This window comes from Prorops nasuta, unplaced genomic scaffold (assembly GCF_024137725.1).
Source record: "Prorops nasuta isolate Cenicafe-Biocafe unplaced genomic scaffold, Cenicafe_Pnas_1.2 PNAS00010, whole genome shotgun sequence".
NCBI classification, from domain to species: Eukaryota; Metazoa; Arthropoda; class Insecta; order Hymenoptera; family Bethylidae; genus Prorops; species Prorops nasuta.
In genome coordinates, this window is record NW_027116807.1 from 5031444 (window position 1) to 5048698 (window position 17255).

The 17255-nt window shown below is 42.0% G+C and overlaps 1 protein-coding gene across 5 annotated transcripts in view; it reads left to right on the top strand.

The window, feature by feature from the left end:
* Positions 1 to 17255, top strand: part of RapGAP1 (Rap GTPase activating protein 1) — a 115274-nt gene that overhangs the window by 64254 nt on the left and 33765 nt on the right. For all 5 annotated transcript variants that reach the window (XM_066732925.1, XM_066732929.1, XM_066732930.1 and 2 more), the window contains 2 exons: positions 13591 to 13696; positions 13868 to 13960. In XM_066732925.1, coding sequence (XP_066589022.1) covers positions 13591 to 13696; positions 13868 to 13960 — 199 coding nt within the window. The remainder of the gene's footprint in view (positions 1 to 13590; positions 13697 to 13867; positions 13961 to 17255) is intronic.

A 17255-nucleotide genomic window follows, 5' to 3' on the forward strand; every position in this document is an offset into this window, starting at 1 on the left:
TATGAATAGAGGGAACGTATTGGTGTGCATTAAACACAAATATCCTGTAATTTAGTAATTAAATTGCTGTTTTATTTCATTGGTATTTATTTATGTCTTTCTTCTCGATTTGTGTTGAAGTATATATATATATATATATATATGTGTGTGTATATAGAGGAAGACAAATGTGCTTCCATGCACAATTTTCTGTTATTCAATATATCAAAGAATTCATCGAACCTCAAATCTATCGAGTTTTAATTTTTTACAAATTCACTGATAAAAATGTAGCAATGTAAATTATTTCATAGACTCTCGATCGAAGTGATTTATTGCGAGTTTATCGAGCGATAAAGTTGGATTTTTGGTTTCTTATTGCGCAATAAAAAGCGATAGGATGTAAACAAGTGGGCTTACGACAAAACGAAGATTTAATCCGCTTGACACGTGAAACGCGCGAAATCAAATGGAACGATACGCGATCCTACCCCATTGCCCTGTAAAAACACCAAAGGACGACCCTATTATTCTCCTCTCTCTCTCTCTACTAGTCTCTGGCCAAATCCCTTCATGTGTGTGTTATTTCTATCGTAGCTCGGAGCGTTCGTCGCTTTATTCGATCAATCCGATTACGCGGCATTGAAAGAGTCACACGATGTATACCTACACCAACCAAACACTCTCTACACCACTATATATCTCGGACAGAGAATAATTAATCATTTTTCCCGACAACTCCTCTCTCTCTCTCTCTCTCTCTCTCTCTCTCTCTATATATATATATATATATATATATATATATATATTATCATCTTTCTAATTTTTTTCGCTTAGAACCTCAACATCCTCAATTCAGTCATAGTCCACCATATTCTAATGGAACTTGGATAAAAATTGAGAAATACGTTTCTGAATAAAGAAAAAAAACCAAGTACGATTGCGAGGAACTCATGCGTGCTGTGTCGAGTGAAACGCTACGCACATGCATATATATATATATATATATATAAGAGCAAAGGGTGGTTTTCTAGCAATGAGGGTTACCGGTGTTTTGCATAAGTGCGTCGATTTTCAAAGGTACGCATACACGCGTAATCTCTGCACGGAGCTGAGCTGCAGCAGTTAAGCGAGAGCGAACACGACGCAGGGTAGCCCCACGAGTGACTATTATACATATATATATATGTAGTCAATACCATGTGCGCGTGTAGCCCTTTTGAAAAGAGGCCGACAGAAAAATATTTTCGCGTTTTCAATCGTCCATGCGTCTCGCTTCACTGGCGAAATGCACTTCGCCGCACGTGTATTGAAAAATGGACAGTGAGATTATGGTTGGGGGTAGTTTAGTGAGGGGGGGGGGGAGGGGGTAAGAGGGGAATGTAGATTTCTCCACGGGGGGTGTCGATGATGATCTCTCCAGGGTTTCGCAGGGGGACGTGACGCGAGACTAGCGCCGAATGCCCACTGTCCCGCTACTCGCAATATTCCGGCCTCTAGCCCTATATATATATATATGTATATTATTATTATTATCATTGTGCATCCCCCTCTTGTGCCCAGGGGTGGACTCTATTCTCGTGACCGTAACGGAGAGTGCATTATGTATCGGGGGTCCATCCGCGCGATAAAACTGCGGTTATATATATAACTGGTCTAGGTGAGGGGGTAATAGGGGGGGGGGGGGAGGGGGGAGACTATCGAGGGAGATTACGCGAGCGATAACGTCCGTTCGGAATGAGCGAAAGCCCCGCTGGACCACGGACCTTAATCCGATTGATTCCCCAAAGCGCGTGCCGCGCGCGGCTTTTACGTTTTTCTGCCGACCGCGCCGCCATTTTGATTCCCCTTATTGCGTATATATATGCCGCTTCATTAAAACCCATCGATCCTGCGGGAATCCGTAAGCCGATTTTCTCTCGGTCGCGGTAAAAACCACCGTAATGCGTTTCGATGTTTATCTGATTGGGGGGGGGGGGGGGGGGACTCCCCCCTCGTGTGTGTGTGTGTATGTCAGTAGGACGTTCACAGATTCGCTGCTTGGCAGAAATTCGGAAATTCCTCCATTCGATAATCCACATCGATGAATTAGCTCGTTATTATATATATATATATATATATATATATACGTACAGAATAGACTCGAAATTCGCTTTCATGGAGAATTCTATGCAGGACTCGCGATAGTCATCCGTCTATATATATATATATATATATATAGGCAGGACCCTCCGGTGCAATTACGATATTTTCTCATTTCGCAAATGGAGAAATTTCTCGATACAGGATAATCCAGGGATGAATTAGCCCGTTATTAGATCCATTTCGAGGGACTTTTGCAACTCGAGTCTCCACATGCGAGGATTATCCGTATAATCGAGTTGGATTCAATAAAGCTGCGCGTTAACGCTTCGAGATTGGTAGAAAAGATTTATCGACGGATCTTTGCAACGATCTCCGAGAAAATCCTGCATTTGCATCTGTTTTTTTTTTTACGTATGCGACAGTCGTTGTACTTTGGAAATTTCTCTTCGTCATTTTTTAAAAGCAAAAATATGTTGCAATTTCATGACGAAATTACCGTGATTGAGTCTCGCGAAGAGTTTTTAATAACGAAATCATCGTACATAGGTCGTTTAATAATATTTGACGGTGGCGAGAGTGGACGTTTCACGCAGCCTGTTCACCCTGCTTATAAACGGGTGCGTGCTAATGATAATCGACGCAATGGGGAATTCGCTACAGCGGACACTTTGTGAGTCACGCGTCATTATCGTCATTATATCATCACGGAGTACCAGGAATATCCGCGAAAAGAATTTAAATGCTCGCTTTTAACACTTTTTCATAAATATTCCTCTATAGATCATTAGTGTATAAATTCATGAAAAATTTCTTTCAAAAATATCACAACGAGATTAAAAAATCTGATCATTTAATTTGTGGAACTAAATACCAAACCGAAACGCGTTTCGTGTAAATTCGATGAATTAATTTTATCACGACGCGCTTATCGTGGTTTTCGTGCGTGGGTGCGTGTGTACGTTTTAACCTCTGTTTCTCGACCTTTGAATGAGAATGTAATTTTCAGTGGCTCATCTTTTTAATTAGTGTGAATTTGGCGTAGGGGAGATGGTCGCGATGACGCCAGAGTTGATCGGTCTTATCGCTGAAATCGTCATTCCGGTGTGGCCCGAGTACATGGTTAACCAAATGACCGTGTGGCTCGAGCCATAACAATCATAATAATTTTAGCCAGTCTGTCGTAAAAGGTGAAACGAAATTAGGGGAGTGGGATGTGGCACCGATGCGTTACTGATAAATCCTTAGATAATTCCTAACGCCTCGTGCTGAATTAATCTGACAACAGTGAGAGTGTTTCATCAGAAATGCTATATATAGTTTATTAAATTGCCGAATATATGTCATTAAGGGGATCTTGTATCGTTATTTCGTTTTTAATAGATAATTTAACAGGGTGTACTTCATCGTTACTTTCGAGTAGATTTAAACCACTTGAGAGAAACACATACCAATAAACTCTTTTATCAATGCCTAACGCCACGCGTCAAATTAATTTACCGACGATAAGAATGTTTACTAAAAAATACTATGTTTTGCCGAATATATGACATTAAGGGGATCTTGTATCGTTACCTCGAGTGTTTCGACTTTTTTAAAGACACGATTTAACGGGGTATCTCCCTTTCCTCGTTAATTTTCAGTAGATTTAAACGACTTGAGAGATACATGCATCTATATACTGATAACTTTACCTAATACATATTCTTAAGAGGATCTTACATCGTTATTTCGAGAATCTCGAACTGATCTCAAGTGGATTGTTCAATGGGGTATATCTTTCTCGCTAATTTAAAATAGATCTAAAAGACGATATCAAAATCGATGAGATTAAAAAACACCAATATCACACACTGAATAAACTTTCCATCAACGATAATAAATGAAACAAATCTATAGTTTAGCAAACACATATATTAATGCATCTATAGAATCGTGGTTTCGAGCTTGATTATTTTCTCTTTCAAACGTACGTGTCTGAATGGGCTATCTATTCTTCGTCAGTTTTCAATGCATTGGGCGAGACGATACGTACAAGGGGGAGAAAAAAAGTTTTGTCCAGCGTTTTGTTATCATATATATATATATATATATATATGTATATAGAGTGTGTATGCGGAGATGACTGGCAATATAATTGACGTTTCGTAAACCAAAATTGCAGGGTTGCGCAGCTGGTGCTCGGAATCGTCATTGGAGAGTAATCGGATACACGCGTGGCCACCAATGGCCGGTAAACGATTCTAAATAACCATGGATCACGCTCGCGCGATCTCCGATCGAAAGCTCTGTGCCAGGCCTTTCTTCTCCTTAATTCCAGCGTGTCAATCGGCAAACACGCAATTTTCAAAGCAAACAACTATCTCCTTCTCTCTTGTACCACCCATATGCTTCGGTGTGCACCGTGGTCGCTGGATTATTGCCAAGCTTGAAAAAGGTGGGGTTAGAGGGCTCGATTCTGAGAATCAAAAAAAGTTTTTTACGCTTTTTTCATATTATCAATTATTTAGCGAGTTAAGTAGCAATTTTTTTCGGCTCGAATCTGCATAAATTATGCGTCGTTTGAAATATACATGTATATTAATAGTAGAAAGATTTATGAGTCTTTGGAGGTATAATAACAATGATAAAAATATAGTCTAATAACTGTTTCTGGTATTGCTAATATTTTGCAAATTACGTAATATTTCGTCTAGGTGTAAATTCGTTGGGTGGACAGTCTACAAGCATTATTATGTAACTCGTAAACTATGCGCAGTGTATTACAAATGTAATGTAGAATCATTTTGTATGGATATGTGGTAATGGGTAATAAAAATATTATTACTCTCTTTCTTATTGCCTGTATATGTACTCCATATCAATATAAAAGTTATTGAACGTTATTTTTTATATTGTTCTCATATATAACGAGTTACATAATAATGTTTGTAAAATATCGATCTAGCGGATTAACACCTAAACGAAATATTATGCAATTTGAAAAATATCTTCAATATGAAAAGCAGGTGTTAGACATTCTTAGCATTATTGTTACATTTATAAAAAACTCTTGCAAATCTTTCTAACATTAGTAATATTTATGAATGTTTATGGTAATTTCAACATGAAGCTGAGGCTTTAAATATATCCTTGTACCGATGTAACTGGGTAAATATTGTATATAACAGTCTTTTTTTAAAAATCCACCCTTCTATCCACATTTTTCAGATTGCCAATAAAATTGAGTCGCTATATATGTATATATATATACAGTGTACATACAGCAGCTACTATTAAAAATAATTCACCGTGATCGAGTGGCACGGTTGAAATTGCCGAGAAAAATTCAAGAGAGTTTTCCACGTATCGAGTGGAAAATTCTTATTAAAGCATGGGTCGTTAAATCGAATTTGATATTTGGAGGAGAGGCAAGGGAGTTGGCCAACTGTACGTTGGCAATCTGTTTTTGCTTCTGTTTACACTAGTTTGCCTTCTAACGGCAGAATCGCCGACTCCAGTAGCCCATCCTGTTTGCTTGCTTTCTATCATGCACGAGTGAAGAACTTGCTGCTGCCCCAATATTGCCTCTTTGCATAACAAACCGTTATATACACATATAACATATGTACTATATACCTAAATTCGCAATTAACCATTCATTCGTGTCCCCCGCTAACCACTAAACTACCATCGATTATATAAGAAAAGAAAAAAAACTCTTAACTCTGTCGAACAATCTTTCCATAAAGAATTTTTCTGTAACCAGTAGAATAATCCAAATACAAAATTTTCAACCATGTCTCCCGTTAACCACAAAACTATACCATCGATTTCAAGAAAAAATAAGAAAGAAAAAAAAACTCTCAGCTCTCTCGAGCAATCTTTCCATAAAGGTTTTCCCTGTAATCAGCAGAATAATCGAAATACAAAATATTCAACTGATTTTACACGTACGATAGATATAATTGAGTCGTATGGTTTAACGAGCGATAAATTGGTAATAGTTGGCACGAGGACAGAAATAATAAAGTAACGAAGAGTGTATATTATATAGAAAGGTGTGTTTGTGGGGAGAGGATAATAAAGTGGAGGGTGAAGTGGTCGCGATAAGAATCGAGGAGTCGCACGCACAATGTTGTGTTCTTCCTGGCAGCACGGGGTCATCTGCTTTCGCAAGAGTCGTCCAATAAGATTTTGCTCTTAACATCCTGCTCGTGTGTGTGTGCGTGCGTGCGTGCGTGCGTGCGTGTTAATATGTAAATGTAAAAGGCGAGAACTGCAATTTCCTCGGTGGAGACGCGTGCCAACGGAAGGCGCGTGTTTCCTCAACATACACACACATATATATAAATGAAAATAAATATAAGAAATTATCAAGTGGACGAACAGAGAGTCGTCCCTCCGCGCAACATTGTGCCTCGTCTCTCTCCAACGTTAATTCGCATCGATCCCAAGTAGTCCAGGTGTCGACAGTTGCCACTTGAACCAACTCCGCCCACGCACCCCCAATAATACCCCGTCGCAGCCCCCCTTCGTCATTATCCACATTGTGCACACTTTCGCTTCACTCTCGCCACATAGTTGAGTGTTTCGATCCCACATTGTTGCACCACTCTTCCCACATTATTGACAAATCTCTCTGCACGAATCTCGAAAATGAAGCTTCGGAATTTTGCAGAGATTGCACATCTCCATGGTGATTTTGTGGCAGTTGCAACTTTGTGAAAACGAGTGTTCTTCCTTCCGTTTAACTTTGACGTTGGAACAATAATTGCCGAGGTCGAGTTGGAATAATGTTGCAAAGATGGGGGGTCGGATGGAGTGGCTCTTGAAAGCAGGAACTATTAAAAGTAGACGGGGGTGAGAGAATCTGGTGTACGTGTGTGGGTCGGGTTGGTGGCTGCATGGACAGGGTCAGAGTGGAGCGGGACGAGCCGTGTGGCACGATTCGCAATTGGAGAGGGTGCAATCTAGAGGCGTGAATGCTCTCTTTGTCGCGATGCAAATGTCAACGCGACACCGATGGGGTGCATTATGCCTAATGCACAATGCCAAAGTGCTCATAATAATGCTAATGAAGGAAGAAATATGGACCCATGCAAATATTCTCTCTCTCTCTCTCTCTCTCTCTCTCTCTCTCTCTCTCTCTCTCTCTCTCTCTCTCTCTCTCTCTCTCTCTCTCGTGTAAAGCGTCAAAGAGACAGAGTAGTTTTCACTAGCTGTTTATTAGAGGAAAAAAACAGCCGGGCTGTGGACTCCCCCGTACGATGAACAGCGCGACAGAAGGTCCCATTCATCAATCTGACTAAATCAAACTGCCACTCTTGTCTAGCCATCCTTATTTAAATTTAATTCCTTCTCCATTTCCGACTCTTATCCAATATAATTATTCTTTATGTACATTTATATATGTGTAAGAGGCTCTCGAGGGTTGTACGAATGTTAAAGCAACACTTTATTTGGGAGCAGAACGAGCAACTAAAATTTCAATGGATATTTATGTATTTTTTTGTAAAAAATATATCAGATGGACTACATATAGTTCTTTCCACTATGTGTTATTTGCTAGCAAAGAATGAAACTAAATTTTCCTCTTATGATGAACAGTGCAAAGGTCCCATTTAACCGAATAAAACTGCTACTCTCGTCCAGTTATAATCGTCTAAATTTAATTTCCTCTAAATTTCAACGAATTTGACAAAACTTGATTCATTTTTAAATATCGAATAACGTAAGAAGCTTCTTTGATTCTGTCGTAGGGAAAAAAGTGACGCTGTGTTTGACAGGAGGACAAGGGACCAAACGTGGCGTGGATATTTATGTGTTTATTAAAAAGTGCGTGTTTCAGTTGCAAATTAAAAGTAGGAGACTGTTGAGTGTGCGCGACATATGCCAGAGTGCAAAAAAAAATGAAGGAAGAGGTTGAGGGTCGTTGCATATATATATATCACGTAGTTGACAACCCCTCGTGGGTTGGTATCCCCAAAATTACGAGGGCCACTGTTTATTATTTCTCGCCATACCTCCCAGTTCCTCCCTACGCACGTTTTCACAACCCCCCCCCCCCCTTCTTTAATGTCCAAACATACGGTGCACGCACTTTCTCACTGCAGCCAAAGCTATTAATTCTCTTTTAATTATTTTCTTTCCTCTCTCTCTCTCTGAACTCGCATAATCTCCTCCATTCTCTCGACTCACCACCAAAAACCCCAAATAGAATTTTCACCAATAAACTCGATCCTCGATTCGAAGAACCCAATTACGAAACGCTCTTCTCTCGTATTCCACTAATTACTCCAAAAAACACACTCGAAATCCGCCAGTAAAACCCCAAATTTGACACAGACTCAATACAAGCTAGATCGCAGAATTATTTTTGCAACAAAATTCTTAATTTGCAAACCTTCTCATAATTCATAAAGTTGTATGATTTATAGGTGGGAAGTAGATGTATAGGAATTGGGTGTGTTTGCAGTAGAACGATCGGTCTCCCATGCTTGTTGCGAAGGTGGGAAGCTTCGAGTAAAAGTGTGCGCGCACGTGGGTGTCGAATGGTCGATTGTGTGTATCGCTTATTGCGTATACTCCAGGCGTGGATTATCTTTTATTGAATTTATCGCTTGGCAATTGGATGGATGAAAGGGAGGAGCGATGGATTGGATGGATCGGTTGTGGTGCGCGCTGCAAAATCGGTACCGGATTCTAAAGAAACACGCGTGTATATATATATATAGATAGATAGATAGGTGTAAGACAGAGCGTGTCCTTGATACATAGCACGTTTACTATTCATAAATCACAATAGACCCGCCTGCCGACTTTGATGCATCGATTTATCGACTCGCCGATTTTCCATGCATCCCTAATGAAGTTGTCGCACCGGATGTGGCGACCGGAAACGCACTCGTTATCGCACCCATCCATCCTCCGTTGCAATACTTACGTATATATATATATATATATATAGTGCTGCTGATCTAGCATGGGCCCCCCCCCCTCCCCTTTTTATGTGCCTTCCGATCGCCGATCTTTTTTCTATTCTTCCTGCCCCCCCCCCCCCCCCCCCTCCGATCGATCATTCCATCATAACAACACAATGGCAATTCCGCGCGATGGCCTCGCGTGAATTTTTCCCCACAATGCCTCGTCTGTCCTCTGGAATCTTTTTCGCTCTCTACCGGTGCAACAATTTTTTTCTATATATATATATTTTCCATGGAAAATCTCATCTCGCACAGTGCTTTCGCAATTTTCATCAGTTTTTCAGAAAAATTTTATGGTACCGGAAGTTAAATATTCAATAGAGGAGAGATTTATAACAGTGTAAATACATTGGCGTGTAGGTCGAGGGGCCGAAGATCCAGAAGATAAAATATGCCAAATATAATCTCGTCTAACGACTTTAATCGTTCGGCCCATCCCCCCCCCCCTTAATTCTTGCGTATACACGAGGACTCCTGTATATAATAATTTAGAAAAAGATTATAGGAGCTCTTAAAAACTGCCCGAGCTCTCTCGGCTATAATCTACCGACGACGTTAATGAATATTTCGTGCGTGTATTCGAGGAGAAATGGGGGCGGGGGGGGGGGGGGAGGATAGGAAAAAAATGATGGTGAACGTGTCGGCGATTGAAATTTTTCGCTGTAAAAATCGGACGGGGAGAAACGTCCGAAGAAAATTACGGTATGTAGTGGGGATTTACGAGGAGGGGGGCATCGGTATATACACATATATATGCAGAGGATGACTGTATTAGCTGAGAAATATCGTCGGAGGAGAAATAGAGTGGAATCGTTCGGCAATTGGGCCTGCAACAATGTTAACCGGGCGTGGCAACGTCGCGGTCACCGGGGGTGGCTTTCCTGGTGGTGCAGAAGAGGGGGGGAGGGGAGGGGTGAAACTCGACAAAGAATCATACACGCACACTCTCGAAGGTTAATGGCCCACATTCCATACTACTCGCTGACCATTTTCTATCGGTCACCCTAAGCTGACTTACACACACACACACACACATACAACCATCACACCCGTCCTTAAATCATCGCGTGACTTTTATTTCGGAAATATCATCGCACGCTTTTTCCATCCATCGCTCAATTATCTCGTATAAACCGCTGGAAGCGAGCATCGAACGGTCTATATAACGAACCGTCGAAATTTACGATTTCAACCAAATGGTTGCAGCTCGTCAAGTTTCGGCGGTGAAACTCGAGGAAAAAATACAATTTCGCGAATCGTATTGAGAAATCAGCTCGAGTCTATATATACGGAGGCGAGTCTCGCGAGTGTTCAGGGGTGTTTCCGAAGAGATATAAGTATGGGTTGGTGCGTGGATGTGTGTGTGCGTGTAGCGAGGCCTCGGTGGAATGTAAAAAAAATGCGAGAGAGGAGAAAATTATTGGAATGAAATTTCTGGTAATAGAGTAGTAAATTGGTGGTAAACGCGTCGATGTCGTGATCGGTGCAAGAGGAAGAGGAGAAAATGAAGCTCGTGCGATCTATCATCAAGTGTATATAGCTATATACATATATATATATATATGTATATGGGTAGCGAGCGCGTTGCTTCGCTCGGTCCTCGCTCCGATGCTACCACGCGGTATTAACATATTCATGCGTGACACTGCGCGTAGCCTTGCACGCATCTGTCCGTCAATCTTCATCTCGACCCTTGGTGGAAAAATCAAGGACCCAGAGGGAGGACGCTGTGCGAGCAAAAAACTCGGAAAACTCTCACGTATTCCTATATAACAAACTTTTCCTTTTTTCCCCCTCCTCTGTTTTCTCGCAATCCGCTCAAAAACATTTTTACGAGCCAAACGACCTAAAATGCAACTCTTTTACGATTTCCAATTATAATCATCGATTTTATACCTGTGTACCTTACCTAATTTTATTCTTATACGATTTTCTAACGAGCGTTTACGGAAATCCGAGGTGTTGTACACGTTGGATCGTGCTAGAAAAAAATTGAAAGAAATTCAGAGTAGCACAACGTTAGCGGAGTAATTACGTAGGCTCGTTGAAAAATAAAATAAGTCGATGCTTGAAATGAGTTTTTGTCCGAAAAATAAATCATAGACCGAGGAAAAACTAATATAGTCGAGGGATTAATCAAAGCTGTACTATGGAAAATTAAAAGCAAATAGCGTTTTATGTGGATAAGGGAAATTCATGAAAATATAATACTGGTATTTGGTTAATGAAAAGTTTTTCTGCAAATGTTTGTTTATACGAGAGAGAGAGAGAGAGAGAGAGCGAATGAGATGTGAAATTCAATCAGTACGATCAAATAGAAAAGCGAAGAAACGTCGAGTCGATACGTCGAAAATGTTATAGCTCGCTCGCGAGGATCAGCTTCTATCCTGGTGCATGCGATATTTATAGGTGAGAGCCTCTTTCCACACACACACACACACATATATATATATATATAATGGTATTTGAATAATTTATCGAAGGAGGATTAGGGCCTAAAATTTCCAACTGTTTATGAATATTTCAGGGGAATTATTGGTTGTTTTGCATCAACGTTGTTATTAAATTAATTCTTTTAATTAAACTCTATTATCATTCCATGAGTGTGAGAGAGAGAGAGAGAGGTCACGGGTCGTGAATGCAGTATATATATATATATAATGTGTGGGAAACGGTCACGTGCGCGCTTTTATCCAACCTCGAAAAAGTCCTTCCACTAGAGAAAAAGACACACGACGCTGCGGTGACTGCGTCTAGCCTCCTTTTTCACCTTGCAACGACGAGTGACCTCCAAAAACCGAACCACGTTACTGTGTAATTCGACAAATTCCAAGCTCCCACGTCGTCGCTCCATTTAATTACCATCCAAGCACGAATTTCGCTTTTTAACCACCGGAACACTTGTCACCTACAGTCTTTTTTTCCCAATACAAATTACTTCCACTCTCTCTCTCTCTCTCTCTTTCTGGACAACAAAAGCAAACAATCGTTCCAGACCAATGTTTTTCGTTGAAAAAAAAAAACACAAAACTACTGTTTGTTTGTCGAGCGAACAGCCAGGAGGCATCCAGTCGCTCGAAAGCTGCTTTCTATATTAGGAACAAGGGGTCAATGACCCCTTAACTATCGAGATAGAAAAATTGATAATTTTTCCAAACTGGCCAATTGTCCAAAGCGACTTTCGCAATGTAATTATACAAGCAGTTATAAACCACCTGGCAAGGAGGGAGGGGGGGGGGGTGAACGTGCTTTGCCAGTTCGAACCGAAATTGCGTAACATATCGCCAGTGTTTACAACTAGAAAAAAATTTGATTTATCACCTTTATTCCGCGTTACGCGTACATACATACATACATATGTGCCACTTTCGGACAAGCGCGATAATAATTCGTTAGAACGGCGAGAAAAGAAAGGAATCACGTGATGAATGAGCTAAATTAACGCGTTTCATTGATAAAATTCAACGAGATAATACAATATAACGAAAGAGCGATGGAAGAGTGTTCGGTGCGTTTGAAAGAATAAAATTCAATATGAACGATACGTATATGTAACAGGAATACCAAACGAAAAATTGGCGGGACCACTGAAAAAATACCAATAATGGATACCAACAAACCATGCAGTACCTAAACATACATCGAAGTTACAAAGTGTTGCTGAGTTAAAAAAAATCGATGAAGATCCGCCGAGCGCTAATGGAGCGTCAAAGTGGCACGAGTAGCAATAATTGGAGTACGTACAATCGAGATGGTTCTCGCAATAAAATTTTCCAACTCTCTGGATGGAAAAGGCGGGGGGGGGGGGGGGGAGGGGGTGAAAGTCAATCCGTCCCGAAGGGATAACAGGATGGTCTGTACGGGGAATCCTTGACGTCATCGCTGGTCGAAAAAGCGGCAGCTGCCGCCAGATGTGCGTTTGTTTCAAATCCTCCGCTATTTCCCTGTCCTATCTAACCACCCCCCCCCCCCCCTCCCTAAACTTCGCAGGGGGTAGTCTACGCAGAACACGAGGAAGAAATTGGTCGATCTTCGGTGCACACGAAATCCTTAACCGAGCCACGCACCACCCCCGCGTCCTCGCGCATCTGCCGTGAACACGGCAGCAATCTGCTAATGGTTCTCATTTCGAGGAAGAAGAGCTGCGGGGAACAAGGTGGAGTAGGGGGGGGGGGGAGGGGGGGGACTGCCTGCAGCCGTTCATTCTCGTTCGCCAAGAACGATTTCACGCAAAACTACCAAGTTAACAGAGCACAAAATTACGCTATCCCATCGGATACTCTTTGAAACTCTTCATACACATGCACACACGTATATATATATATAGTGGATATCATTATTTTTAATCGTTACGGCAAGCTCGCTTTTCCTTCCTTTTTGCATTTTGCCCCCCCCCCCCCCGTTCTTCCCCCTCCACCGCTCGGAATCTCTCGAATTAAACGCGTGCGATCCTCGCCGAGATATGTTCTATATATATATATATATATATATATGAGCGAACGTCGAGGCTCGAGTTATGCCGAGTTAATATAAAGCTTAACGGATGATCTAATTTGTGTTACAGGAGGCAACAGTTGGAGCAGAGCGTGTATTGCGAGGCGGAATCGAGGAAAAGCAGCAGCACGGTGGATAGGCAGGATGTCTCGAGCGCGAATCCGGAGAAAATAAAGGTTCTCCATTATTTATTTTATTCACCCGAAGCTGCCGCGCGCGCTGCATTTTATTTATACACTGTAGAGTTTTATCGAGAAATCTGTCTAGTTCCTCGGAACGCGGCTGTAAATTTTATCGTCGTTTATGAAAATAGGATATGCTTCCCGCTAATCGATACTCTCTTCCAGGGAGCAACGCAGGATCTGTTCGAGCTGCTGGAAAGGGTGCAAAGTTCACGTTTGGACGACCAACGCTGCGTGCTACCACCTTACTTTTCCCAGGTAAGCTCGCGAGTCGAGTGGAGTCGAGGTACGTTGAGAACCCCTGCCATTCGTATGGCTCTTTATATGTATGTGGTCAGTGGTTCTCAACATCTCGCATGGGTCGAGGGAATACTTTGTAATTTTGCGCGAGTGTAGAAATAATAAAATTATATATACGTAGGGGAGGGGGGGGGGGGGAAGCAGTGATTTTTTCTACCCGTACTTTTCTCCCGTCGATAAATTTTTTATGTCATTTTCGCTCGACTCACGGATCACCACGGGGCTATTTTAAGAACCGCGCACCGGTCCAGCCATGTATAATTTATCTGCCTCCGGGCGCTCGCGGAGCCTGGCCACTTAAAATGGCCAGAAAAAAGAGCGCAGTGGTAATTTGGTGGAATTCTAACGCGCGATAGAACCACCACCACCCGTATGCGTATATGTATATACTCCAAATCGCTTCGTTTATCCAATTTCTGGCGTTTCCTCGCTGTGATTGCGATATATATATATATATATATATGTATACTAAGCGTATAAAATTATGGCTGAATATTTCCCGCCTTTACACCGTGGGAGAATTCTATCCGACCAATCGCTCCACTATTGTAAAACTCCAATTTAACTTTGGAGAACTCGTTAAAAGCGCGATAATAATGGAACGAGGATTTTCGTGAAATCAGACCTCGCTCTTGTACACTCCACGTATATATATATATATATATATACACTCAATTACGCAAGAATATTTTGTCAAATTCAATACGTAACAAGCTCACTCGCAACCAGCGAGATAACGCCGATAATGGTGCTCGATAAGATTGCATATTTAATTGATACAAGGCACGGAAGGGGTTAATGACTTTGTTATAAAATGTTAATGTCCGATAAACTGCTGAAACAACGGTTATTTTCTTCAAAATAATACAAATTCGCTCGTTGTGTATATATTAGCATTGCGATGAATCTGTGCGTTTATGCGCGTACAGAATAGGATGGACTGTAGGGGGTTGGTTGATAGAGAGAAGGTGGGAGGGGGTGGAAGTGGGGTGATAGGCAAATGGCATTATTAATGAACAAGGGTTGTATGCACGTGCGAGATAAGTGACGAATTAATAACACGGAATAACTAAAATTAATGATTCGTCGTGCAATGGACAAGGATAATAGCATATATATATATATATATATATATATAGTTTGGCGTGTACGGAAGACACAAAGGACCGTGTTGTGGAAGCTTAAAGGGAGTGAGGGGAGGGAGGAGACGAAATCGTTTTGTCACGCGTCGCACGAGCCGCTCTCGCGCCCAACCGAGCCAATCCGGCTTGCGGAAAATTTCTGCTCGACCTGGTTGGCAGCTTTTCATTGCCAGGGTAAATCAGGCAAATCTTGCCAGTCACGCGCTAAACTCCGCTAAAGAGGGTCACGTGACCTCTCCTATTCATTCATCCCGTATTTCTTCTCTTGTATCTCTCTCTCTCTCTTATTTCTTGTTCCGCGGTAATCGATTGAATTCAACTACAAAACCATTGACACTTTTTTTAATCCGAGCCCCCCAGAGCGTGAATCTGCGGAAACCTTTGAGCGACGTCTATACGCATAGGTATATATATATATATATATATGCTTTATCATACTAATTAGGTGGAGAACTCTCGAGAATTACGCGTAAAAATGCGAGACCACTCTAGATCACCGTGTCGATACTTGACCTTTTTCGTTCAATCATTTCACTTTGTCGTATATATATATATGTATGCACATTAATCCCTCCCACCCTGCTCTTTTTTCCCATTACCAAATATTTCCTCGCTATTCTGGAACTAAATGGACATCTGCTTGGTGCATGCTTTATTAAAAGTGGATCTCGCAAGGCAGAGAGCTTTTAGTCGTGATTGAAAAAATTGCATCCTGCTTTTTTTTCTCTCTTACTCTTCAAATGTTCACCACTCTCGTGGTGGTTTCAGCGGGTCTACCCGTCGTGAGTGGTTGGGGTCGTCATCTGGGTACCACGTGTACGTGTGGTTCCGAGGCAATAATTTCCGAGGAACCGCGCAGTGACCCTGTGCCAGCATTTTTCTATCAAATTCATATCTCTTCCTACGAGCTATATTTAATTTTCCAATAATCTACCTGCCTTTTCTCCTCTCACCCCTCCCTCCCCCTAAAACTTTTACTCCACTCTCTCTCTCTCTTATCCACGAACAACAAAACAGAGCTGTTCTTCGACTCGTACCTCGCGATCGGTAACACGCTAATTTTTTCGAGGATCCCTGTTGTACCGACGGTCGGTAACATCGGGACCCTCCTTACCGACCGCCGATAAAAAAACCGCTCGGTCGGCAAAAAGAAATCTTCTCCTATCAACAACGTGCAAAAAAATCAAATATCTCTCCCCTCCCCCAGCACCTTCCGCTCATAACTCGTCGCTATAATCGTTCCATCCTTAAAACTCGATTCAACACGTGGAAATGTTTTTGATCCTCGCTAGTGCAGCACACGACTGACAAAGTTTCTTGAATTCGTTTCGACGAGTCGCGCGACGCTACACGTGCACCGTTCTATCGCCGAAGGCTGTGAAATCGGAATATAAATAAGAAGAGTCTATACACACACGCGTGGATCGGATATTAGCGGGTTACGTTACAGGATATGAAAAGTTGGAGGAGACTCGGGGTGTAAAGTAACGCGGTGAAACGTGCAAATGATCCCTGCGCGGCTGGCACAGTACAGGATGCAGTGGCGACGCTACGGACGAAAAAGAGCGGTGCAGGAGGGGGGGGGGGGAGGTGAGGGGAGGCGTACTTCCGGTCTCGCATCAGGTAAAGGTAAAGTGCGCCGGAAGTACCGCTTCACCCACCATCAACCGTCTCTCCTCTCAAGAGATTTCAACTCGGTCGAAGCGAGTAACTCGCTGAGCTAAAAGAATTTTTAGATTTATATTAGCTTGTGTGTGTGTGTGTGTGTAGCGGAGCGCTGCTCGTTAGCCGTGAAGATTGAAGATTTCGCGAGGCTCGGACAATACACAAGTGGCGATTGTGGGATACGGAGCCGTTGGTCGTTAGTCGTGAGAGACCGAGCCGAAAATATCGCTGTAAAAAATTCAACCCCTCCCCCCTCTCTCCCTCCACCACCACCACCACCTTTCCCAATTCTGGCTTCCTTCCTTCCTTCTCACTACGCGTCATGCTTCTCGCCTTTTCAGCAAACCGTAAGCACCGAGTTAATACTGGCTAATAGCGCTCTTTCGCTGCAACGGATTCTCCATCAAAGTTCTAGAAATTATTATTATTATTATATTAGAGAATCG